Source organism: Xenopus tropicalis, chromosome 9, assembly GCF_000004195.4.
Source record: "Xenopus tropicalis strain Nigerian chromosome 9, UCB_Xtro_10.0, whole genome shotgun sequence".
Lineage (NCBI taxonomy): Eukaryota > Metazoa > Chordata > Amphibia > Anura > Pipidae > Xenopus > Xenopus tropicalis.
The window spans coordinates 67,533,764-67,560,837 of record NC_030685.2 but is presented as its reverse complement, the minus strand read 5'-3'; the positions used below and the strand labels follow the sequence as shown (position 1 = coordinate 67,560,837).

The 27,074-nt window shown below is 37.3% G+C and overlaps 1 protein-coding gene across 2 annotated transcripts in view; it reads left to right on the top strand.

Annotated features, from left to right (window-relative positions):
• The first annotated feature begins 10,225 nt into the window (after positions 1–10,225).
• Positions 10,226–27,074, top strand: part of metap1d (methionyl aminopeptidase type 1D (mitochondrial)) — a 76,242-nt gene continuing 59,393 nt past the window's right edge. For both annotated transcript variants that reach the window (XM_018097541.2, XM_031892987.1), the window contains exon 1: positions 10,226–10,352. In XM_018097541.2, coding sequence (XP_017953030.2) covers positions 10,274–10,352 — 79 coding nt within the window. In that variant the 5' untranslated portion in view covers positions 10,226–10,273. The remainder of the gene's footprint in view (positions 10,353–27,074) is intronic.

The following is a 27,074-nucleotide window of genomic DNA, read 5'->3' as shown; positions in this document are numbered from 1 at the left end:
CAGCACTTATATTTGCCTATTTGTGTCTGTTACCCTCCCATATAGATTGTAAGCTCTACGGGGCAGGGACCTCCTTCCTCTTGTGTCCTCGACTCTTAACTTATTGCAGCTGTATTTATTGTTATACTTTGTATTTATCTATTATTATCTTATTAACCCCGTTTGTATTAATGTATTCTACTGTACAGCGCTGCGTACATAAGTAGCGCTTCATACATAAAGATATACATACATACAATCCATGATACCCCACTTCTCTTCTAAGACCCTTATGTTACAGTGCTGGTTGCTTAGTCTCCTAGTGTGGGACAAGGAAATCAATATTGACTATTTATATGCAGCTGGTCCACCAGTAGGTTCTTGGGATGGACCTTGTTAGTGACTACACGGACGAAAACCAACCATTCACTCTGAAGCGTGTTACATCAATGCACTTAATTTTATCCTGATAGAGGTTCCGTAGCACGAAGACGTCCTTGTCTTTGCCAGGACTTCCATCGCACATACCCTCTCACTTCCGCCTGTTGTGGTTAGCCAACCAAAGCCGAGAAATTGCTGTCACGTGGCTGACGTTGGCAAATTCAAGCCTCGACATGATGCCGGTTGCTGGAGTGATAAGTTGTGCCCTCAGAAGAGGTAAGGCTGAGGAAGAGATGCAAGTGGTTATAAGAAGCGCTCTCTCTCTATATATATACACATATATGTAGACATGTCTGGCAATAATAGGAACCGGCATAGTGTTTTGCTTGAACTAGTTACAAAGTTTTGTGCTCAAGTTCCCTCACACAGGTAGCATTGGGGTTTCTAATGATGTAGAAGTGCACCTACTAAAACCCTTTAAGTAGTAGGGAACACGAGTTCCCAAGGCTGCCCACACCTGCTTTTATGTGCTGACTTCATATGTTTTGTAGGCAAAGCTCTGGCAAGCTGTAAGCTGGAGAGCCTAATGGAAAAAAATGCAATTTGGTTTTAAAAAAATGTTTCTAGTTGCTACCTGTACCTAATATTAAAGGGACAGTGTTTTAATGAATTACTTCCTTGCAAGTGAGTCTATGAAAACAGAATTGGGGTGCTGTCTTGAAGATGTTCCGGGTACTCAGTGGGCCCTCCTGCTCACCCAGCTATTTTCTTTATATTTACCATGGTCATTCCTCATTTCTATATGAGAACAAAGAAAATAAATAGAAGGAAGAATAAATAATAATATATATAGGGAAGTAATAAGGAGAATAAATAATGCCAATGAAGAGAGAAGGAAAAAGTATTTGGAGAGTGGGCGAGGAGTCTAAGGTTTTATGGTGGGCCCCTGGCACCCCAGTCCGGCACTGCAAATGCATATTGCTAGGTGTACTGTCTGCTGATAAAACTGACCAGTGTGTGTGTGGATATGAATGGAATTAAGATTATAAGCTCCATTGGGGCAGGACTGATGTATTCTGTGGTGCTGCAGAATACTATATGTATATAAATATAGTGTAATAATGTATATGATCTTATGCCTATGATACAGTTTTTGCTTATTTTGGAAAAAGAGATACTTAATCCTGATAAATCTGTTGTAGCATATCTAGGTAGTTCACTCCCACTCTGCAGTACACCTGTCGTGATTGTAGAATTCTTTTTTTAAAGTGATACTGACACGAAAAAACTGCCTTTCAAAATTTGAATCTACATAAAAAGTTACCTATAAGTCATGTTGACGGTTTTCCGCTGACAGGTTTGCTTTTGTAAGTAATTGTTACTTGAAGTTCCTAAACCTGACTGTTTTGCCAACCTGACTGTCCCTTCTTAGCCTGTCAGTTACAGCTTCCAATGCAAACGGACAAATATGGCCACCCCCTTATAGAAGAACATAGGGAATCAGACAGGTAATGTAAACACATCAGGCAAATACTTTTATGGCAAAATAATAAAGTTTTTGCCAAGACAATGTTATGATAGATGTAAAAAAAAGATTTAACTTCTGGTGTCAGTATCACTTTAACAGTTTTATGAAATTTTGAGCAGAGAATTCCAGCTCAACAAACATAAGAATGCTAATGACATCATAACTTAACATTTTTGATGTTGGCCATATCAGGAACCCCTGAACCATGTTACATGCTGACAGCATGCTGAGATATTCACCAAAAACTGTAAAAAAAACTCCTGGATACTGTGTTCAGATAGGACTGTGAATCCTGTTTTCTACATGTAGATTATCTTTAAAGCAACAGATCAGCTTGGGTGCTTGCACTGTGCAGTCTGACATTATTAGGTGCCCTTGTTTGTCTCCCAAAAGGCTTTATACACAACAGTTGTCAGGCAGTAAGGCTGTAATTGGCTGTGCTTTGTGACAACGTCACTGCTTGTATAACCATTTTAAGGGTTCAGTCAGACTAATGTGCTAAACATCTTACAGTAGTAACAGTTTTCCTGACCGTCATTCATTTCTGGTTTCATGGATCAGAAAGTTAAAACTTCTACTGAGTCAGATGTATGCCTCTCTGCAGCTTCCGTACCAGGGTCCAGAGTGAGTGACTACCAATGGAGGTGACTAAAGTTGTTAAGAACAAATATTACTGTGGGGGTAGGCTACCACATGGGATTTTTATTGGTCATGTTCTTCTAGCTGAACTACAATTTTCAGTGGCCCCAGCGTGGAATTTTTCAGATATTGCTGAAGAGTTGCCTAAAAAAAAACCTATTTTACCTTGTCAGTAGCCACTCACAGTTCATTGTAGTCTCTCTTAAAAGTGCTATGCTTTTTGCACCACTGGCTGCCTTACAAGACATACAAAAGCTCCATTCTTCTCTTCAGTCCAACCCGCTTCTTCCATAGCAATCAGCAGAGTCTAATGAAAGACTAAATTGTTGGCAGAGGACATATAAAATAAAAGCATTTGAGCTATCTGCATGTACGTTTTATGATTTTTTTTTCTTATTACGGAAACAACTTTGTATTAATAGCTGGGGAAGTCTGAGAAATATATATTTGTCTCCATGTTGCAGCCTAAGCAGACTGAATTGTTCATTGTTTGGGGTTTTCTTAATGGATAGTATATCTAGGAATCATCAGTGAGTGTGTGCAGTTCATAATAAATAACTACACTCAGGACTTTGTTTTACTATGGGTTGTGCTTAGGGAACAGCAGAGGTGCAATTTGGTCCAGGCCCTTAGAATTAGAGATGTCCCTGTTGGAAAATATAAGTACAATGTTGTTGCTTCCTGTGATAATAAGTAATACATTACCAACAATTTTATGTGTCTTGTGGGGATGTTAAAGGGGACTGTTGTACCAGCCCCAGTGGAATTCTGAATTCAGGTCCTGAATTGCAAAACTTTTGTATAAACTTACGTTTGATCTTGGCATAACGTCTGTACAAACTACTGTGGTTTGCTTAAAAATTCTGTAACAAATATTAATCAATGACAAGGCAGGTATTGCTGTATCAACTATTAAGACTTTGTTTCAAAATTTTTACAACAGGTGTGGGACCTATTATTCGGAATGCTTGGGCCCTGGGGCTTTCTGGATAAACGTAGACATAAAAATAACCCCAATAGGATTGTTTTGTCTCCAGTAAGGATTACTTATGTCTTATTTGGGTCAAGTACAGACCACTGTTTTATTATTACAGAGAAAAAGGAAGTCATTTTCAAGAATTGGAATTGTTTAATCAAAAAGCATTCTATGGGAAATGGCCTTCCCGTAATATGGAGGTTTCTGGATAACGGATCCCATACCTGTATAATGCATGACAGTTAATCTGATTGGGCTGAGCACAGGAGAGCAAATATGCATTCTCCCCAAATCTCACACTAACTAGCCTTCAGCCTATGCCCTCAGTTACTGCTCCAACCAGCCCCACAGTAAGGATGGCACTTCAGTATCCTATGCATAGCTTACTAACTGCACAGAATATATCCTGTATATTTCATTAGGTTTTGAGCAGTTTTCTTTGCCTGGACAGATCCCTGTAAACATCATACTGTATACTTAATACTCATATACTTAATAATGCTTATGCCAGGGATTCTGTTTAGGGTGGGCCCCCATGATCCATATTTATAAGGTAAAAATGTACTTCTGCAATAGAAAATAGTTATTTAAAAATGGTGAATAACTGGTTCTAAACCAATTCTTGGGTCACAAAGTTCATTCGGCAAAAAAAATTATTTTTGTTCCCCTTAAAACTGTTAAAAAACATGGGCTTATATGATGATGCTTTTGTCAATAAAGGTCAATAAATATATATTTTTTCTTTAAGTATATTTTTGATCTTATCCAGGTAATGTCTATTGGCTGGGAAATGATTTACATTCCTTTTTTGTTCTGTTTTTAACTCTCTTGCTTTTAAAAGAAATAAATCACTCAAACTTCTACAGCAGCACAGAACCCGCATGACAAATTAAAGAAAGCCATAAAATTGTTCTGTATGTCAACAGTATGATACATATTTTACATCTGATTCCTCTTGCATTGGATTGGTTTCAGTAGGACATTTATCTGTCAACGCAAGTCTAGTCTTGCTATTGATATACTTCCTAAGGAGACTTATTATTTCATTTCAATCAGCAGCACAATCCTTGTTACATGCCTATTCTCATGTTGTTAGAACTGCACTGCAATAAATCTGTGGGCCTTTATGTAGTGGATTGGTTTCATGTTCCAGGGTCCTAGGTCATGGCTTGAGACACGAGGGGCCTGTTGACTGTAGTTTGTATCTAATTAACCCTGCTTCTTAGAATTATTTGAGCCAAAGTCTTCTCTACTGTAACAGAAGGACCCTAATCTTTTACTCATTGTAGAAGAAAAAAGTTCAGATATATTTGTCACATTATTTTTTTGGTTCCTAATATAAAAACCATAATTATTTTTCATAATGTGTTTAAAATGTAAAAAAACAAATCTAATGACAGTGTGTTAACATGGGCACCCACATAACCTATATTTTGTAAATATAATATATATATCAGCAGATACACCCCTTGTTGCTCCCCATTGAGAAGCTAAACCCTCCAATTATCATGCAGGAGAGCTGTATATATTCTGGATTATATACAGCTCTCCACCATGATTATTGCTCCTTGCTGGGTCAGGGTTTAGCTTCTCATTTGGAAGCAGCAAGGGGTGTAACTACCTAGGACATTGGGTTCTCTGGATAGTTATAAGTTAATTATAACTTTGTTATCTTTAGTGTACTGTATTATTTTTATAGTGGAATAGCAAACATGAATTAAAATTGTTTGTTTAAATAGACCCTTATGGGAAATAGCATTGCTCTATTTTGGAGTCTTTTGGAGAACGCAGTTCCAGATTATGTATGTATGTATATCTTTATTTTTAAAGCGCTACTTATGTACGCAACGCTGTACAGTAGAATACATTAATACAAACGGGATTATTAAGATAATAATAGATAAATACAAAGTACAGCAATAAATACAGATAGATACAAGATAAATACAGTTGCAATAAGTTAAGAGTCAAAGACACAAGAGGATGGAGGTCCCTGCCCCATAGAGCTTACAATCTATATGGGAGGGTAACTTAAAGACACAAATACGACAGATAATAGATGATGTCCCTAAACTTTTTTGTGTACTGTTCCAAGTTAAGACTTATAATCAGCTCTATGACCTAAAATGGGTTCGAAATAACTTATGCACTTTGTTTTTATTAATGTTTTCTATTGTAGGACAAATGTACACTTTGTTAAAGGGCTTATGGAGGCCTTACTTATAGTTTAACAATGCCTGAGCTTTTTCTCTAGTCTTTATTCTTTTGCATACTCATGGTTTAAAAAGTAAAGGAAAAAATAGCTTTCTGGAGGTAGAAAACAAATAATACAAAATTATGACTGGAGCCAGAAAAAAAATATTATTTTAATGAAAATTAGGATCATCATGAGGACTTCTACAATGCCATAGGATTTTTTACATCAGTGTTAGAACATGAAGATATTCAACCTGTGGAAGCCAAGTCATTGATAAAGTCAAGCAGCAAACCAGTGCAGGTCATGCATTCATCCTTATTTTTGAACCATCTGTACTTATATTCCATCAAAGATCTTTAAGGCTTCAGCTTTACTAAGTCACCTTACTGCTTTAACTGTCATGCAAACAACAAATGATTTGGATTTAATCAAAACAGAACGAGCCATTCTGCAAGCAGATTCAGCCTTCAAACTTCTGTTTTTTATTTCAATCTCTGTTACCTAAAGCAGTACTGCAAATATATATACAATACATTTTATGTTTTCTCCTGTCTTTCAGGAAGTTAGTTGTCACCAAAATTGGCTTTCAGAATTGGTTTTTAGGAATATATAGAAGAGCAAATCAGTGTGTCAGAAATCTCAGCCTAACAGGCTTTCAGTCTGGGCCTCTGTTTCACTTTTCTGAATCACACCCCCAAGGGGAGGGGGCTTGGCCAACCACTCAGTTTGGGAACTTCTGTCCAAAGATATGCTGAACTAATCAGCCTGAGTGCAACCCAGGAAGCATGTACTGTACCTGTGATGATGGGAACACCATAGGAAACCTTTGGTCCATATTATAAGCTTTTCAATGTCTGAAATGATACGTGTGAGAAGATATTAAAAGTATACACGAAGCGGACCATACATACACATCACCCATTTTACAGTTATTACAATCTGCAGAAAGAAACTGCCTGGCTACTGTAGTGTTTTAATTTCATTTTTTCGTTTTGAGTTACACCTTACTGGCAGCCTCCCGGGCCACTACTGTTACCCGATGGCGCCTAGGTTTCATCAAGCTTAGACAAGCAGACTACCTGGATCGTGGCCCAGCTGAACTGTTGAAGCTGATAAACATGATCTCCCCTGTTAAGGAATTCTAGACCTTTGGTAGCAGAATTCCCAAGGCATTTGAAAGAAAGCTGTGTTCAGGTACAGAATCTTGCTTCTTGACAGTCTTGCTGCCGTTGTGAAGTATCACCTTATACCCCATGGGCTAAAACACTACCTAACCAGCAAGACCTCTTTGCTTTACTGGTAATTAAGGTCAAATATTCTTTTTAAGATAAGATCACCCAAAGAAGAGGTAACGGGGAATGCCGTCAAAGACCTACATTGTCAGGTTTCAATTGTTGCAGATGACAAAAGACTAACTGCAGTTGCTCAGTGAAGCAAGCACAAAGAAACTGTTGCTACCAGTGCCATTATGACTTTACTAGTTGCACAAATGGAACTTTAGCCTTAGAACTGTCCACAGGACTATCATTAACCCATTCTCTACCACAAATTCCCTACATTCCAGGCAGGAGTTTAGGAGGAAATATAACAAAAATGCAGATTCTTTAAATACATAATTACTACTACTGGTCTACTGTCACTCAGAATAAAACAGAAAATTGTTTAAAAAGTCTACAACTGTCGCTCAAAATAATAGTTGACTACCGCATTTAGAAAGATTTTTGCATTTTAAAATTACGCACCTAATGGGAGACTTGGTTTATAATTTTTAAAACATGATATTGTCTGGTTAGTCCCATGATGTTAAATGCTGCCTTACTAGGTGTAGGCATGAGACTTTAAATATCTTCTCAAGAGCACAAATATGTCCTGTTTTCCATGCCAAAGGGATTGCGATGCATCATCAAAGACTTATTTCCCTCTTGATTGAAAAGCTTTTAAAGTAGGTTTTCCTCCATCTGCGAGACCTATACACAGTTTAATTTAGCTTTGGTTCATAACTCTCATGAAATATTCATTTGTTTAGGCGTTTGTAAAAACAATGCGGATATTTATGCTACTAAATATATCTGCATTCTTGTCAAGCGAATCCGCATGAAGAATTCGGGTTGTTATAAGGCTTTAACCTTTGTGTAGAAACCAAGAAAGAGAAGCTGGAAAACAGATGCTATCTAAACCAGGCATGTTTCACTATTTTTGGGATGTTACTTTGAACAATCTCAGCTGGTAGAATATGTTTGTCTAGTTTTAGAGTGCTCAGCCATTTTTTATCTGGTATTGGACTGCTCAGGCATTTTTAAGTTGCAAGTGCAAGGATTGGAAATTTTGGCTTTGCAGCAGTCTGGGAATTATGCTGTTGTGCCTAGCCTTGCTTAAGTATATATTGTTGGTCCCCCCATTATAACTGTATATTTAGGTCCAATCCATTTCCATATCTCTCTATCACCCTAATCTTGCTTAGTTGGGATCAAGTAGTAGGTACTGCTTTATTATTACAGAGACTGTGTAAATTATTTTTTTAAAATGTAGCTTATGGGAGATGGTCTTCTCATAATTCAGAGCTTTCTAGATCATGGATCCCATACTGGTACTATTAGGGTGAAATTAAGTCAAATAAAGTGAAAGTACCTAGACCTAATAAATAATTAAATGGACAAACCATCCTAAATATGTCTATAAATAGAAGGCTTAAAACAATATCCATGTGTAGCCATGGAGGCAGTCATCCAAGCTGAATTAGGCTATAGAGAGCATATTAACATAGAAGATAACAAATAAGTTTGGTAGAACACAATGGGGCTGATTCACCAAAGGTCGATAACGCTTATCGCATGCTTTTTTACGTTAAAAAGCATGCGATAATTAAGTCCCGATTTATCAAAGTCATTTTGCATCCGTTAAGAAGCATATCGCATGCGCAAAAAAACGCACTATTGCATGCGTTATATACCTTGCATTGCATTAATTCTCACATAGAAATAATACTAACGCATGATTCACAAACACATATGAATCGCTAAATGCGCTAAATATCGCATTAGTCTGTGCGAAGATTAACACCTACTTGGGGCAGGCGGTACTTAAAGAAAATTGTGGTTCCTGAGCTTTTGGCAACACAACATGGACTTTGCAGTGGGATTTTTTATATGTGTTGGCCCTAGAGTGATGCATCCTCCAGTTTTCAGGGAAATGGTCATTTTCAGAACAGTAGTTTTCCGAAAGTAATGGTTACATGCGTAAAATCATGTGCTAACATAGCACATGGCAAAATATATCGTGCTCGGCGGGAAATAACGCAAGAAAAACGCTCATTGTGATTTAAATAACGCAAAGAACATCGCATCTTAATTATGACGCCTGCTCTTTTAGTGAATCGAGCATTAAGTCGCAAAAAATAAGCGATACAATTTTTAACGCATGCTATAAATAGCGCTCGTTGACCTTTAGTGAATCGGCCCCAATGGATTTAGTTCTTACAAAGGACGAAATACAGGCGTCAAGTGCCATTCATGCCTCTACCGAACCATACAGTGAAAGTCATATAAAATAGGACATTGGTTACCAGGAAACAAGGATTAGAGGTTTTGGATGAGCATAAAATGTAGAAAAAATTATATCATTTACTTTACGGTGTTACTGGTCCCTTAAGGCCAGCAACATAAATTTAGAGCAGAGGTTCTAATATTTGGTGCACTGGTCCAAGCCAGGAAGAAGGAAGAAAGCATTGGCTTTTGATGTAAAGCCTATCCCTATATGCTGTTGTGGTGTTATTCTGTATACAAAGATATGTGGGCCATGGTTGTCTTCATACAGCTAGTATACTGAACCAACACTACCATAATGTACATGGAAGAGCATCTGTAACACACACAAAGCCAGTGCTAAAGTGTTACAAAAGTGAAGCAAAAGCCTGTGCTTGCTGAGCTAATGCATATGGGTCGGCAGAGGCAACGCCAGATACAGAACCGAGTACTTGGTGGTACAGCATATGGGGGGCAGCGCTTGTAATGCTTGGCTGCTGTGATCCATAAAACTACCTAATTAGGCAAATTGATAAATTACTGGAGTGTGATCTGTTTATTGCAGAAGCACATGTTAAAGTACGTTGCTGTGTTTATGTGTACATATTTATAAAAAAGTGTATTTTTTCTTCTATGCTATATTTCATACTTTCTGTTCATCTGGGTTAATGCAGTAAAAGTAGACGTTAATTGGAATAAATAACCCATGGCCACTTATTGGGGTAACCAAAGTGGTAACTGTTTTGCACAACTTGTTGTTTTTATCAACAAACTTATTTACAGTTTTGACTTTTAAATATGGCATTGCTCTCACTTGAAAATACACCTTGATTTTTTTTTTTTATCCTAAAGGTACTATTTTATTAAATTGTGCCTTTTTCAGCTATTATATGTGAGTGATATAGGGCTATAACATAGCAGTTAATAAGTGTTAGAAGGAGATTTTGTAATTTAGATATATTCATGATCTCATATTGTGAATGTGTTTTCATTTTACAGACATCCTGCCGGAGTGCATCTACTTTGTAACATAAAAATAACTTTATTGTAAGATGAGCATTATTTTCATAACAGTGCCTGTTGGAAACCGTGGGGAAATGATTACCTCTGAGATACGGCTAGCCACCAGAGGTAACAGTTATGTTCATTGCTGCCCTGGAAAGGAACATTTGCTTATATATTTTGTTGTGTGTTTAGGAAGTAAATGCCATTTTGCTTTACTACGAATGTGCTGCGCTGAGCTGCAGAAAGATAACCATCGATAACAGACTATTAGAATTATGTTGTGTGAAGCCATGGTGCCTCACGCAGTGTATATTCCAGTCTCAATTTGCAGGAGAAAGAACATACTTGAATATCACAGAGCCCCATACTGTTTTGAAGAGCAGGTACAGGTGCCATGGTCTTGTACTGTCTTATAGCAATAAAACAAATATGGATCTGTGAACTCCGCAGGATTGTTAACAAATGGGGCACGGTCTTGCCTCTTACATATTTTATGGAGATGAGAGATGTGTGCTTTTTTTTAATTTCATTTTTTCAAATTGTGTTTCCAAATGTGACTAATAACTGACTAGATATTTAGATGAGAAAAATATCTTAAAGGGGTGGTTCACCGTCAGATTAACTTTTAGGGGGTTATGTAATAAAAGGCACTAACTTTGCAGTAACCCATAGCAACTAATCAGCAGGCAGAATTTACTGGTCACCTGTTTAAAAGCAAACACATTATTGGTTGATATAGGGTACTGCTACTGGGCAAACTAAGGGGTGTGTTTACTAACATTGGAGATAAATATCACCAGTAATGTTGCCCATAGCAACCAATCAGCTATTAGATTTAAACAGTCACTTACAATAAGAAAACAAAGCAAAAATCTGGTTGGTTGCTATGGACAACATCACTGGTGATATTTATCTCTAATATTAGTAAACACTCCCCTTAGTGCCTTTTATTACATATGGGGGTTAGTTTTAATTTTTTATAGTTTTTAAAAATGTTTGCCTTCCTCTCCTGGCTCTGACTTTCCAGCTTTCAAATGGGGGTCACTGACCCCGGGAGCCAAAAAACGATTGCTCTGTGAGGCTACAGTTTTATTGTTATTGTTTATAATTTATGTTTTTATTTAGGCTGTCTCTTATACATATTCCTGTTTCTCTTTTAAACCACTGCTTGGTTTCTGGTTTAAACTGGACCCTAGCAACTAGATAGCTGCTGAAATTCCAAACTGCAAAGCTAAATAATTGGAAAAAAAAATGCAAATAAATGAAGAACAATGGCAAATTGTCTCCAAATAGCTCTATCTACATCATACTAAAAGTTCATTTAAATTACTAAAGTTAATTTAATTTTCAGTTTTATGTCAGTACAAAAATGTCAGATTATACTGGTAGGCTGTTGATTGGGAGGTTTTAACTGGATTTAGATGTTTTGAGATTATGTGGATTACAGGACATCCTAAAGGAATTAGATGATAGTAGATAACCATGCATATATATGTATTCTTGGGTCATCCCATGACGGGAAACCTCTCACTGAGAATGTGGAGGTAATTTAAACTGCCCTGGAGTAGGAGGGTTTAATCAATCATATGTTGATTTTGGCAGGTTAAGTAATTTGTTGTGACAACCCCTGCCTAGCTTAGGCTAGTTTAATTTACCATAGCATCTTGATAGTGAGATGCTTCCAGCAAGAGAGAATCCATCATCTGTACCATACAGAATTGGTGTTTGTTTTTTAATCTATTTCAAATGTTCTTTAATCTCTAAAGTTTGTGTTGCATTGAACTGTCAGTAACAAGCTTGAAAAGAAGCAAAATGCTTCCAAGGGATCCTAGCAAATTTGTTTTCCAGAACTGTAAATAGAGTATGGACGGTAGTCCCACATTTAACCTGGATTTGATCCGCATGATTTGCCAACAAGCTGTTTTTTAAAGGAACATATTCAATTAAAGGGTTTCTGTCATCTTGACACAAAAATTGCTTGTGTGCAGAAGCAGACCTAGTCATTAGCCCAGGGCTGTAATGTTGCAGGAGGCAGGTGAAAAGGAATCCGTCATCTATGGCCATTTAACATCTATTGTCCCCATGAGAGCAGTTCCCTGGGACAGACCCAATGGCCTTATCTAGTCTATCTGGTGGGCACACCACAAGACTGCAAAGCTGTTGCAAGTTAATTATTAGGTCTTCTTCTATCTGAATCACTAATCACACCCGCTCATTTTGCTTTGTTAATATATTCTAGTGTGTATGCAATAATGAAAGGCAGTATCCTTTTAATTTACTCTTGTGAAGTTACACCTAGGTGTGGTGTGTAAACAAATACGTGTTTCTAGACCAGCAGGATTGTACATGTGCACCTCTGTATATAGTTATGGTTTCCTTCCAAGGCTAGTCTGTACCCAGTGTATCTCTACCCAATGTAGAGACATTTATTGTTTTTCTTTAAGGAATATAGTTAAAACTAGAGTTTATTCATAACTCAATACCCTAAGTAAATAATTTATAAAATTGTGTTGTACCGAAAAACATTGATTTTCATTTTGAAAAAAGTCACTTTTTCACATTCTGTTTGGTGCTTTGGGTTCTGCGTGCTGACTTTAGGCTGTATACAGGTATTGCAGTGCCTTAAAGGATAAGTAAAGATAGCCATACATGGGCCAATTCTAGCTGCCGATATCAGTCTTTTAGACCAATTTAGCAGCTTATCTGCCCGTGTATGGGCATGAACAACAAGCCTGCCCAACCAACATCTGGCCTGATATCGGCCAGATCTCGATTGGGCAGGTTTGATTTTTCCATTGGATCAGGGACCACATCAGCTCGTTGATGCCGTCTCCGAACCGACAGCCCCTATACCCACCATTCTAATTTGATTGTTTGGCCCCAGGGACAAATGGCCAAATTAGCCCGGTATCACCCACCCGTAGGTGGGGATATCGGGAGAAGATTGGCTTGCTTTGTGATCTCGCCTAGCGAGCAGATCTTACCGTGTATGGCCACATTTAAGTGAAAATCACTGGGTGTACCTTTATGTCAGTCACCCCAACTGATTATTCTCAGTAGCCTTTTATCTGGGTGCTCCTCTGCTGAAAAACACACTGGCCCAGTCACTATCCCCACCATGTTCAACCACTTCCCAATGGTTCCTTTTGACTAACTGGGATTGTGCACGTGTGCAGTAAAAGTATGGGATCTCTTACAGGAAAAACTTACATCTGGAAAACTCGGAATTACAGGAAGGCTGTGTCTCATAGAAGCAGTAAATAAGAAATCAATTGACTTGATTTATTTCTCTCTGTAATAATAAAACAGTACTGTGCTTGATGGTAACTAAGCTGCATCATTTCATATTTCTTATAAAACTATCCTATTGGGTTTATTTCATGTTTAAAACAACAGGTCCCACAGCATTCTAGATAATATATGCCATTTCTGTATAGTACACATCTACTGTACTATACACGCACATGGTCCCAGACAGCTGAAAGGGAGCACTGGGAAATGGCAGCTTTTCTGTGCCGAAATTTATTTTTTGTCACAAAAGCCCGTTCGGGAAAATTTATTTTTATTTATTTTTTTTTTTATGGAGTTTTTTTTTCCGCTTTAAACCCAGTGTGAGTTAGCAAACTCACGGGGGGTTTCCTTTATAATTGCTTGAGCCTGGAGGTTTAAGCAACCGTAGATCTGGCCCATAGACTTGTCCTACTGAAGGAATAAGAGGTATTAGCTAAGGCAAAGCAATGGAAAAACAATGTCTGAAGCCCTGTTCTTTTATGGAAATTAGTACAGCACCATTTTAGCTTGTGTAAAAAGGAATTATAAATTCATTATTACCACTATGCCATAACTACAATTAAATGCTGCAAGTCTGTGTGTTTTAAAACAACAATAATACAAATTTGTATATATATTTTTTTTTTCTTCACAAATGTTTGCTAAAATGTATTCTCAGTTATATTCCATGTTTCTGTAAAATCATTTTTTTGCTTTTTTAAAATATTGTTTAAAAAATTCCCCACCTCTTGTTTGTTTAGTTAAATGTTTTGTCTGTTTTGTTTTTTCCCTGCTTAGGCTTTCAAAATGATTAATAGGAAAGTACTTTTGACCCATTTTAATCATGTCAAATTCACTGCTAATTTACATAATGAAACACACTGTTCGTTGTATTGTAAGCAGAGGAATCAGTGAACTACAAAGCTGTGTTTTACTCGTTCAGATTATAAGGTAAAGTAGAGGACATCAACGTTAATCATAGGATAATTTATTAGGCTATGCTAATGTAATTGTCAAGTAGTAAGAAATATAAATTTGAGCATAGTGTTTGTGAAACAGACACTAATGAACTGCAAGGCAATGACATGGAATAAGAATTTTCAACCTTGTGTTTATTAAGCATAAGTTTTTTTTTTCCAAAGTAATTAACTGCTTACAAGTTAATAAGGAGTTACAGCGATTCTTAATTCCAGCTTTAAGAAAATAAATATACACCTCTTGAATTAGTTCTGTAATTCGTTCTTGCCTGTGCTTTCCCTATAAATGTGCCATGTACTGAATGGTGATATCACAAGCAACTATTAAGATAGTTTTTTGTTTTAAGCAAATACATAAATGTATAAAACTTAATTTATAATCCTCTGATAAAAAATAGTAGATTAGTGCAAATCTATTCGTGTAACAGTTCATGGAATGTATATAAAAAACAGTTTTAGTAAACTAAACAGGCCACTTTTCTTGTGTTACGAATCTTAGACAGCATCCTCTTGGGGACACCAAATGGTTCTGCCCATTAATACGACCAAGATCCATATGTTGGTAGGTGTTTCAAATGTTGGGGAAGGAATATTAATATATTTATGCCTGGTCTTAAAAACATTCCTGTGTGGAGTTCTTTATAAGATCTCATCTCCAACCCAATGTCCTCTATAAGCCATACACTTATACGCGTAACGCAACTTTAAGGCCAGCATACACAACAAAGAGTTTGATACACATAATTTAGTACTCTTAGTGACCCTTCCACCTTTCTACACACAAGAAAAGATAATTTTTGTTTACAAATTTTTATAAAAAATTAGGGGGGGACATTGCTCCAGCCAGTCCCTGTGGAAAAGGAGGTACACCTTTCTTTTCACTAGTTGCAACCTTGGCATATGGATTTACACGCTGCTGCTGCAAGCAGTGATGTAACTCGTCTGCACTGAGCCCCTCTGCGGAATAATATTCAGAGGGGCCCATAGCACAGGGACTCCTATCCCACCCACCTGTCCATTTCCCTCTCCTTTCCCACAGGTTGGAGACTGGCTAGTGAGGGGGGATGTATTTGCAACTGTAGCAGAAGCAGCCCCCGGCCCCCATGACTGCAGGTTCAGCTTCCTGTACACCAGTGGCTGCAAGGTTCTCAGTGACCTTTGTGGTGTCCACAGAAATTGAGGGCCCATTCAATGAAAGGATGATTTCTTGAATTTTAGGGATTGCCAATTTCTTGGCATTCAGGGATTTCAGATTGGTGTAGAACTGTGTCCCAAGCGCCAGTTTGACTCATCTGTAAGCTGCACACTTATGGGATCTTATTCATAGACTTAATAACAGAATGTATAGTTGTCATAAAAATATATGGTTTTAGTGGCATATATTACATTCCTCACTAACTCACCACTATATTCTGCTAACATCTAAAACTTTAGATTTGTAAACCAGTGCATGAACAAATTCATACCACGTCCGCTTCATATAAGAGAGGCCTTTGTTAATAGACCAGCCACCCTCTTAACTACACTTACACAGTAAACTAACAAATTCACTTCTTCTGCCAAAGTTAATCTAAAAATCTACTGTTTAAAAGAAAAACCCACAACACTTTATACTATACATATATAATATAATCATATGACCAGTCTATTATAAGTATAATATGAGGCAAAATAGACGTAACTGGAATAGCCCAAATACAGGCATTCCCCAAGGGCAGCATTTTTCTTTTATCTTAAATAAACCACAGGATAAACAAAGAGGTATGTTGCTATTATATGGTCATATTGTAGTGCCCTTTGATAATTTACCGTAGAACTACATAGATAGACACTAATTATATTAACATCTTATTTCCCTTGTAAAATACAATTCATTATTCATCTGAGGCACTCGGCTTCCTCCTTTATACATTGCTGGGTGCTGCCTTCTCAGATTTGAAATATGGATCTGTAAGTCGCATATAATTGCTTGTTTAGTTATTTATTTTCCTGGTAATTCATTGTTTAGCTTAAGGCCTCCACACTTCACACTCCGTAGTTTGGCTTTGTGCTTGTTTCTATTTGTCATGGGTGATGTATGTTTCTAGTACTGCCTGTGTAAACAAGCTTTTCCTTTATCATTATGTGATAACCATGCCCTGGCAAACTGAGTCGGCCTGTTTAATTTAAAATAAATGCACTGAGTTTTCTTATGTATTTCTCTTTCTTCCAAACGTATCTGAGAAGCAGATGTTTTGGCTTCTTACTGGAACCTTTAGACCTGTCAACATATGTATCCCCAGTTAATCAAAACTCACAACTAAATTTAACCCTCATCCTAACACTGTCCGAATTGTTAGAAAAAACCACAAGCTCGAATCTTAATAAATCTGCCCAATATATTTATTGGTGACACAAAACTTTTAACTATTAACTCCTAAAGATTTATATATTATGTGCTTAATCCCCCCACTAATATGGTTTATCGCAGCAGAAAGAATGGTTTGCTAGTTACTACTCTGAACTCAGGATAAATACAGGATAGATCTTGAGTGGGTTTAATATTTAATTTGGCATTGATAAGCACACATGGTAAAATTGGGCTTATCAGTAGTGATGAGCGAATCTGTCCCATTTATTTCGCTTCGCCATAAAATTTGCGAAACGTGGAAAAATCCGCAAAACGCATTTGTTGCAGAATTTTTTTGTCGCCCTCGTCTTTTTTGTTGCCCGCGTCTATTTTAAATCCGTCTTAAATCGCGTCTTAAATCCGTGCGAGGAATTTTTCCGCTGTGAATTTTCACGAAAGTTTGCGAAACAATTCGCCGATGGGGAAATGCGGAAATTCGCTGCAAATCCATGCCTGAAAAAGATCGCTCATCACTACTTATCAAGTTGGCACAAAGCTTCCCATTATCTAATTTAATATCTCATTATGAATTCAGGTGGCTTGGCCTCCTGGTTGATTTGTCTGTAGAATAATGGTGGCTGTACACTGAAAGATCCACTGGTTTGAACAGGTTGCCATGTGAGCAAATCTTTCCCCAATAATGCCATCTTGAGGTGGGCGATATCAGATTGATCCTGACAGCCAAACAATCAAATCACATTGACAGGATGTGGGCCGTTGGCCAGGGGTTTGCATCAACAAGTTCATATGTTCCTCATCCCGACAGGATTTTTTTAGCCTGCCAGATTGACATCTGCCTGATTTTTGCCCAGATATCGATTGGGTAGGCCTTTCTCAGAGCCTTATACAATATGCTGCTGACACAGTCTGATGGCAGCTCTTATTGGCACATGTATGGCCTCCTTAAGAACTACATTTTGCAGTGTTGACTGCTACTGTCTAAAATCTCTGTTTTTGGATCTATCAATGATAACTTCTGCTAGGGTGAGAGTAATGACTTTTGACTTATCTATAGAGAGAGCATAGAGTTTCCAAAGTTCTAAGCATCAGATTCAGATCAGATGAGACAAATTTTGCAGCAGGAACCCCATCTTTATGTTTTTTGTTAAAAAAACAAAAAAAGTTGATACGTGTTTTTGGTTATAGTGGACACCAGCTTTTGGATTTGATTTAAATGGTTCAAGATACAGTCATGTATTTTCCTCATAGTGTAGTAAGAGAATAGGAATGTTTCATTTGCCAGGGGTTGATATTTTCCAGACATAGTTAGCAAGCAAAAGGGATTTATTCCCCTGGTGCTAGCTGTGTGAGAAACTCTTAGCACAGCGGTGACCAAGCCCAGAGTTCAAACTTTCCCTGTGCCACTGTGCTAAAGTATTTCACATTATGATTTCATGCACTTTAGGTCTCTGGCTGCATATCATCTTCTGACAGAAGCATTTGATTGTGTTAGAAGATCTAGCACTGGTTTGATAGGTTTGTTTTCAATAATTCATCATTTAAATCATTTGTGGACACACAATGGGTTGTGATAGTCTTGATAATCTATACTGTTTCTACAAAAGTCCAGATGTGTGTGTAGTTTTTTATTTAGTGGATATCTGGTTGTTACCTGTATAGGGGAGACTACAAATTAGTCGCATACCCAGACAGACACCCATCTGTTATTGCTGGGATACTTCAGGGCAGGGGTGTCCAAGAGGCAGATCGCGGATCACTTTAAAATTTTTGGTAGACCACAAGACGGAATAATATCCCATCACTTTTTGTTATGTTTTTCCCCCCAATATAACAGAGCTATTGACTGCAGCCATACTGCTGTGTTGACACTGAATTTGACACTACATTTATACTTTATATATTGCTATGTGTATTTAGGTATTAAACATCAACTATTTTTATTAAAGTAGATCTCATGATGGACGCCAGGTGGCAAGAGTAGATCACAGGGTGACAAACTGGGTACCCCTGCTTTAGGGTGTCTCAAAGAGACTTTGTTAAACTCTATTAAACTTGGGGGCTGATTTATCAAAATGTGAGTTTAGAGCAACTAATCTCCCTGTGTGCCACCGCCCTAATACATAAAAACTCACCCACATTCTGTTTATTCCTATGATTTTTAGTAGCGTATTTAACAATGGGTGATAAATACGCTTCTAAAAATCCCATAGGAATGAATAGAACGTAGTGAGGTTTTATATATTAAGCTCCAAGCTCACGTTTTAATAAATCTGCCCCTAAGTGTTCCTTTGGTTTAGTAGTTTCCTGTACTCAAGCTATCCTACCCTAGCTCAGTGGGTTTTGAACATTTTGGGTTCAAGTTCCCTTTGAGGTAGGAGTCGTATTATTGCATTAGCCATTTAACCATAGATACAAAAACATCTAGAACAGCACGTACATTTTAGACTAATTTATTGTTTAGGTTGTGCTTTGAATAGAAACTAGAAGAGCAAATAGGCATCCATATCTAACTTAACTCATTTACAGACTGTCCTCCCCAACTTTTGGTGTTGGGCCCCTGTGGGGGGAGCCCCATGGTTTGGGAGCCACATCCATAGCTACTACTATGCTACCATACCAGCTACATACCAGACACAATATACCTAGCTTTTTTAACGCAGTGGAATGATTATCCATATATTTACACATTTATTAGCCTATGCTAGTTATAGTTATAGTTTTGGAAAGTTGCTTTAGTATAATTGAAATTTACAAAGAAGGCACTAGGGGTTGCATTCACTTACCTAAAAGCTGTAGGCAAAGTGCAATTTTAAGTGCATTCTACATCAATATATGCAGCAACTCTGAACTAAAGGCAAGAAGGACTGAGCGGCACAATGTGCAACTATACTGAGTTGCAAAGAGTGCATTTCAACACAAGTAACTTTATTGTAAATGGTTTTAGATGCAGCTAACTGCAAAAGCTTAAGTTGCTCACTGTGCTTGCAGATCTAAATAAGCCCTTTTATTTTATTTTTGGGGTGTTTATTCATTCTGAAAAATCATCCCCAAACTGTTGCCCTGTAACACCTGATTTATTCTTATGTTTTCCTTCAAGTATTGCTGTGTTCTGTATGTATAATCCGTTTATTCTGCTTAAGAACTTTAGCTTCTGTTACTTGACTTTCTCTTGAGATAACTTTAATTTTATGTACATATCCACCTTGGAACTGTAGCATTTCAGCATGGTTATTGTGTTATTATTAGATGCCCGTGTATGCCTGGAATCTATTATCTCTTTTTGGCACCTGCAGTAGTAGTGATGTTGCATTAGCCAAATGAAGAGAAAAAAAATCAGCATTTTCCTCCCAACTGGCACCACACCAAGTTTTATTTGTCTGGAGATCAAGAATATGTACATACAACTGCTGACACATTCATAATTGACATTTTATTATTCGTACAGAAAGAAAATGAGTCATAAGCTATTTTGATTCTGCTTTACTGATGCCTTGAAGATAAAAGAGAAAAAATCACTATGCATATTCAACCCTTAATACTATTCTGTTAGTTTATAGTTTTAATCCCATTTGGTACTAAGGACTCAGTGGACATGTTACTGACCATAACTTCAATTATGAAGTCTCATGGCCTGCATTGTTTTTTCATTTTTAAGCTTTGTCATGGTGGAAAGGGCCCCTTATAAGTAATGCAAGTGTCCTTATAAGCGTAACATTCCCAGCTGACCCTCTTGCTTTCTGCCTGTGTTCTCTGGAACTGGGATCAAAATAGTCACTCAAAAACAGTAACGGTACTCAAGCTTTCTTATACCAAGATTGATTTTTACATCTTACACACCTAGCTCTGAGGACCATCTACTTGATATTTCTGTAAAAATTGTAGAAAAAATACAAATTTCACAAACACATACTATCTCAGATACATTTATGAAGTTCTTTTCTTAAAATGAAAACCAAATTTCTATAATCTAGGGAAGAGATGTGGTGGAAGGGATTGATAGACGGTTGCGGGGTCACAGTGAAGAGGGAACATATATAATTAAACAGACTGTGCTTGGCAGCCATTGAACCGCAAGAGTTCATGGGTTAAGAAGCTTGGTAATAAAGAGAGCACATTAGGCACAGCAAACTTGGAATGCTTATTGGTAGGCTTGGGAAATAATTGCTAAGTAGGTTAACAGAGGTATCCTGTTATACATATATATGTATATATACACATTCCCAAACTGCTTTTGCTAGTGGGACCCCTATTTATTTTTTAAGTAAAAGAAAGACAACAGCAACAAAAAAAATAAATAAATAACTAAAGTGCATTGTGACCTTCTGGATAATAGAGGTTTGAATTCGGACTGATATGTGGACCAAGTTAAATTACACTTCAGTCAATCCCATTCTCTCACTTATAACAAGGTGATGTTTTTTTTGGGATAGACCATTGAAAGAGAAGAAGAGTAGCTCCTATAATATAATTGATAAGGTCAAGTAGTCCTTACATATATTTGACAGGAAGTTTTGACTTAAGCTTTGCAAGTTTTGAAGACCTGGCTAAATTAAGACCATGGCCATGTCACTTGTCACTTGTCACCAATGGCACAAATGTAATAAAAGGACACTAAAGGATTTTGAGGTATTTCTTTAACCAAGTTATTGAAAAGGAAGAAGATATTGAGAAATCTGCCCAAACATCAGAACAAAAGTATTTTAGGTGTAATAAAGGATAGAAAATGATTTTGATAGCTGTCTGCAGAGAATGTACTGTTGCTTGAGCCCAGATCTTAAAGGAGCAGTTCAGTGTAAAAATGAAAATGGGCAAAACAGACTGTGCAAAATAAATAAAACTCACTGACTAATAGGTTAGAGAGCTGAAAGCAGGAAGAAGTGTTCTGGCCATTATGTTAGACATCTGCTCACTCCAGCCTTTATTCATTACATTTTTGCCTAACTAAATATATTACAAATATTTTTTTTTTTATTTTGAGGAGTCTAATTTTACCAGTTTTATTTTTACACTGAACTGTTCCTTTAAAGGGGAACTCCGGCTGCCAAACCAAAATTTGTTAAAAATCATTGAAAGGCTGCATATTTGTTTAATTGATGTATACTCCAACATTGCTTTAAATTATGTTTACTTTTTAAAAAGCTATAAAAAGTTGTGTTTGGGTGGCATTCCCCTTTAAATGTGAAGATCTGTGCCTCTAAAGAGTCACCCGGTAGTGATGTGTGGGTTGACCCAAAACCCACAGGATCCGTACAGTCCTCTTCTCCTGAAGATTGCCTGTCTTGGGAATGGAGAACTAGCGTACAGCACTGGAAAACGCAGGTGCGGATCCTACAATGGCAACTTTTTGTGGGTTTAGGTTGTGTGGGTTGAGGTTTTTATGACCCACACTAGTCCCCAGTAGCTACCTGTCTTTTTTTCCCCTGACGATTCACAGCACATGCTCTGGACAACTTTCAGCTACCTGAGCTTAGGGACCAACTCAAATACTCTACATATATAATATAAAATTCACTAGCCTGATTTGTAATTATTTATGTTTCAGATTACTCAGCAGCATTGAAACAAGTACATTCTGCACCAGAATTGATGCATTCAGAATCAGGTTTTTGGCAGATGTAACCTCACTCTGATAATGTTTTGATCACTTCCAGCAACCCATAAGCTTAATTTGTAAAGTATAGAGTATAGAATTGCCATCTGAACAGTATGACCTCCTTTTTCTCACCTTCTCTGTGCTGATCAGTCTTTATATTCACAAGCCCACCTCTGCCCCGCCCACTTCACCATTTACCAGTCACATTCACCATTTCCCCACCCCTTACATCATAGCCCCACCCTCAGATGATGTCATGGTCTGCCCCTGAGCTGAAGGCCGGTATTATAGTAAAAAAAAAAAAGGTGGCAACCCTAAAAGACTAGCCCAAAGCACACTGAGTATGTGCACTGTTACACTAAAAAGATCCAACATGGCGAACACCTGTAGAGAACTTTGAAGGTCTGGACCACTACAGATATAGGGGTGCTGAAACTCTGGGCTGGTACAATAAGTTCAAAATGCATCATTTCTACCCTTTTTTTATTTTACTTTAAAATCTAGAGACAGAGCCTTATTTGTAAACAATCAACATACAATGGCATCTTTTGACTGTTAAGTAGTTTAGCAATATCTAGAGAGCCACAAGCTGTAGTCATAAATGGGTTAAAAACTCAAGTCTCTGTAGCCCAGCCCACCTTTGCTATACACTATTGTTTCTTGCCTGTGCTTTGCATTTTATTGGCAATGCATAAATCATACTTACAAGCTAATATTTAAATTACTGCAATTGCTACTGTTGTAATTATTTGTTTATAACAGTCATTAGCTTTTATTACATTTTGTTTTATAATTGAGCTCGGCGCAGAGTGTTGCACAAGAAGAACACACCAGCTGTTTTACACAAATGTGTGTAATTTCTCCATGTGTTGCTGTATTAGACACCCGGAAATGCAGTGCTGAGAAGCCGAGCCTAAATGATGAGAGAGTGGCAATTTATTTTTTCCCCTATGGCTTTTCACATGTTAAGACATAATCATCCGTTATTGATACAGAGTGGCAGCGAGCCAGCATCCTGAGAGAGCAAGAGGTGACAAATAAGGTGAGGGAGGTCAACTCTCATCAAGACCCGGACACCATGCATTTAATGTTGTTATTGGTCCAGGATGTCATTTATCTATTAATATCCATTCAGGAAGTTCTAAAGGATAGGGTGGTTGGGGTGTAAGTAGTATCCCAGATCTATTTTTGTATATTGTGTTTTTTTTAAGGGGAAATATTAGTTTGTGAGAGTAAATGATCGATCTTCTGCAGCCTTTAAAAATGAATTAAAGCCTGTGTTATAAAAATTCACAGTATTTTACCTTTGTATCTCTCTTCATATTCATGAAATCTTGAACAAAGCTTGTCATGGACTTTTTTTGGTTACAGAACCCACTCCAACAGTGAAACACCTACTCTGTGTGTGAGTATCTATGAAGTCATGTGACTTTATAGCTCTAGACAAGTGTGAGCGACAATTTATGCAATGTTTTGATTTTTGTCAAACTTTGTGTGTTAATATCGTTTTGGTATATTTGGCCCCATCCTTCAACTAATAAATAAATGTGCGCTAAGGGGTGCATTTACTAAAGTTTGTATTTCTTTTGTTGTTCACAATTTTTGTTTTTTTTTGCAATAAAAAAAGTCACAAATTTTTAAAACCACAAAAGCCATGAATACAAATCTTTGCTTAAAGCTGTTGAGCTATAACTTTTTATCTAGTCAACAGTCTTAGGCTTTGGGGTATTTGCATGGGGCTAAGCTTTCATAGTTTATTGCATATTTACCATTTTTATCATTGCCATTTAAGCAATTATGTCTTTTTCATTTAATCCCTTAATACGATTCTTTATCATTTTCTCCCTTCGTTGTTTGTTTGTTAAACCAAATTCTTATGCTACATTGTATGTCACGAACAACACAGACATTGAACAGCCCACCTAACTGCTTTATTTTTTTTTATTATAGTAATAATAAGGTCAAGTGGAAAGGTTTATGTGGACCTGTGCAGATGCTCTCCTGGTGGTCCTGTCAGTAACAGCCTTTCCATAAATAGCCTCTATGCATTTTTACAATGTGCAGATCTTGTTTGGAACAGATTGACCATCATACAATCTCCACCCAGTTTCTCCCCACTGGGATTTTTGTGCAGTATAGCATATATATATATATATATATATATATATATATATATATATATATATATATATCCCTCTCAAACATTATAATACAAATTTATCATACAATAATATTTTTATATTTAAAAAATATAAATATGTGATCAATCACATTGTGCTCATTTGATATGAACATCTGAGCTAAGATTAATAGTTTCTGATGGAGCTTGCTATATTAATACAGAAGCAAATATCATCAAAGCAGAATCTAGCTTTCTGTGGCTGTAGTGTTTTTGAGGTGTGGGTTGGGCAGGAAGATTGTCAGAGTGCTTGGACTTTAAATCTCGTTCAGTTTTTGAATAGCCATTTGTAGCGGGCCCTAGTTTGTACATTAGGTCTGATGCCCACCAGAGAGATTTAGCTTGTATAAGAGACAATCATTATCTCTCATTTATGTACCATTAGACCAGTGGTTCCCAGACTGTGGGGCTGGCCCATGTAGGGTGGTGCAGAGCCATTCTTGGGGGCCTTGTCTAAAGGCCAGTTAGAACATATTTGGGGAGAGTGCCTATTTACTCTCCTAAATATTTAGAGCAACATTTGCAGGAGACACTTATTTGATGCCCTTAATATTTTTGGTGCTAAGACTGAATGACTAAATTACTTTCATATTTTTGCAACCTCGTTACAAGCTAAGGGGGACCCAGGTCAAATGTATGTATTTATTTTTTATTTATAAATGTTGATAGGAGGGCAAAATTCCTTTTATAAGCGTGGTTGAACTGAAGATGAATCCCTGCCCTAGACTAATAAGGCCTACGGCACGTGTAACAATCTAAAAGTCCTTGTTGAGAACAACATTTAGCCAGGAAATGATTATTCATTCAAAATTAATTTATTCACCCCTTAAGTTTTGCCATTGACTATGGCACTGATCTGTTGCCCTCCAGCACAACAGGTAGGGGATGGTAGTTTTCATTGACAAAGTGATCAAACATTTTAAAAAAATGTTATGTCATGAACAAGCAAGCCTCAGCTCTAATACAACCCCTTTTTACAAACTCTACAGGACTAACACGTTTTATTATATGTTGGGAACTGGATCACATAATAGATTCAATTAAACAGAGAGAGGGAAAAGAGATAAAAAATGTCAAAACAGGTAATAAATCAAAGCCTGTGCTCATGCTATACAAGAGTTGGTTCAGCCACTCTTGACAAAGTCATCAACTTATTTGCCTGTAAATGGGTGAACAATGACAACCTCCTCCTCTGATATCTGATTAGAGCTTTGCCAAATATCAGTCAATATCAAAATATCAATCAGACTGGCTGGGAAAACCATGTGTTGTCTTCTCTCAATGGCTTTTCATAAACCAATAATATGTGATCCAATGCGATCAGCCTAAATTGGCCTACAATGAATGGGCACCAGAGTTGCCTTCACCTAGCAAAACTAAAGCTCACTGAGTAAAGCTGGCCATACACATACCAATTTTGATCTAAAATATTGTCTGTGCCCTCCATTTTTGTTAAGGCTGAATCGTCAGATATGGAGATAGAAACAATATGGATTCTCCCTCTAACGTTTCAGCCTTAAACACAGATTTTGCTCGGTCACCTTCAACGGCACCCGATCATAATCTTTTGACCCGCCTGATCATTGAGACGGCCAATATCCAAAGCTTTGGCAATATCGGTTGTCTCGTCGATCTGCCATAAATTCACCTAATATCGTATGAAACAAGGTTTTGTACAATAATATCAGTGCGTTTATGGCCAGCTTAAGAGTCAAAATCATATTGCTTTTGTCATCCCACTTCAACAGTTGACTGCAGTTTAAAAACTCAAATTAGATAAATGAAATATTAAAGTTCTGATGGGTATCTGAAATACCCATCAAATGTGTCCCATTCTTGGGGGCCTTAAGCAGGTGCTGACTGCGTATGCTGGGTGTCCAGTTGATTAGTGAAGGGCAGGACCTTTGGACCATTCTTGATTGTACCCTTGTATGTATGCAAATTGTTGTTCTCTGCCAAAAAGAAGGGAAAACATTTACGAATTGCATTTTTTCCACCTTAGCCATTCATGAAAGCAAGAAAATGAAGCGTGGCCTTTCAGTGTTTCCATAATTATACGCTACTCTCTGTATTGTATTTGGCTGTATGAGCAATTAACCCCTGGCTGTACTGCAGGGGGGGGATGGCAGGGACAGCACTGAAGTACAAACTTCCCAATATGAATGGGCTGTTGTTCTCTCTGAGCTGGTAATTTTGCTGCTCGTGACACTATCCTTTCAATGATCTTTAAAAACCCTTGCATGTTAGATGATGATTACAATTGCTTAAAGACATCGTCTATCCTAAACGAGCACATGAAACAGGTATGGGTCACCTACAAAAATTTCTTTGATGTAATCAGCGTCTTTCAATAGAATAAACTTGCTTTTGTTTTCTGATGAAGCACACTTAGTTCTTTCCATCCATTTGTTGTCGGCTTTTGGCCTGAGCCATCTTACTAAATTCATTTCTTTCTTCGTCTTAAAGCGGGTATTGTAAT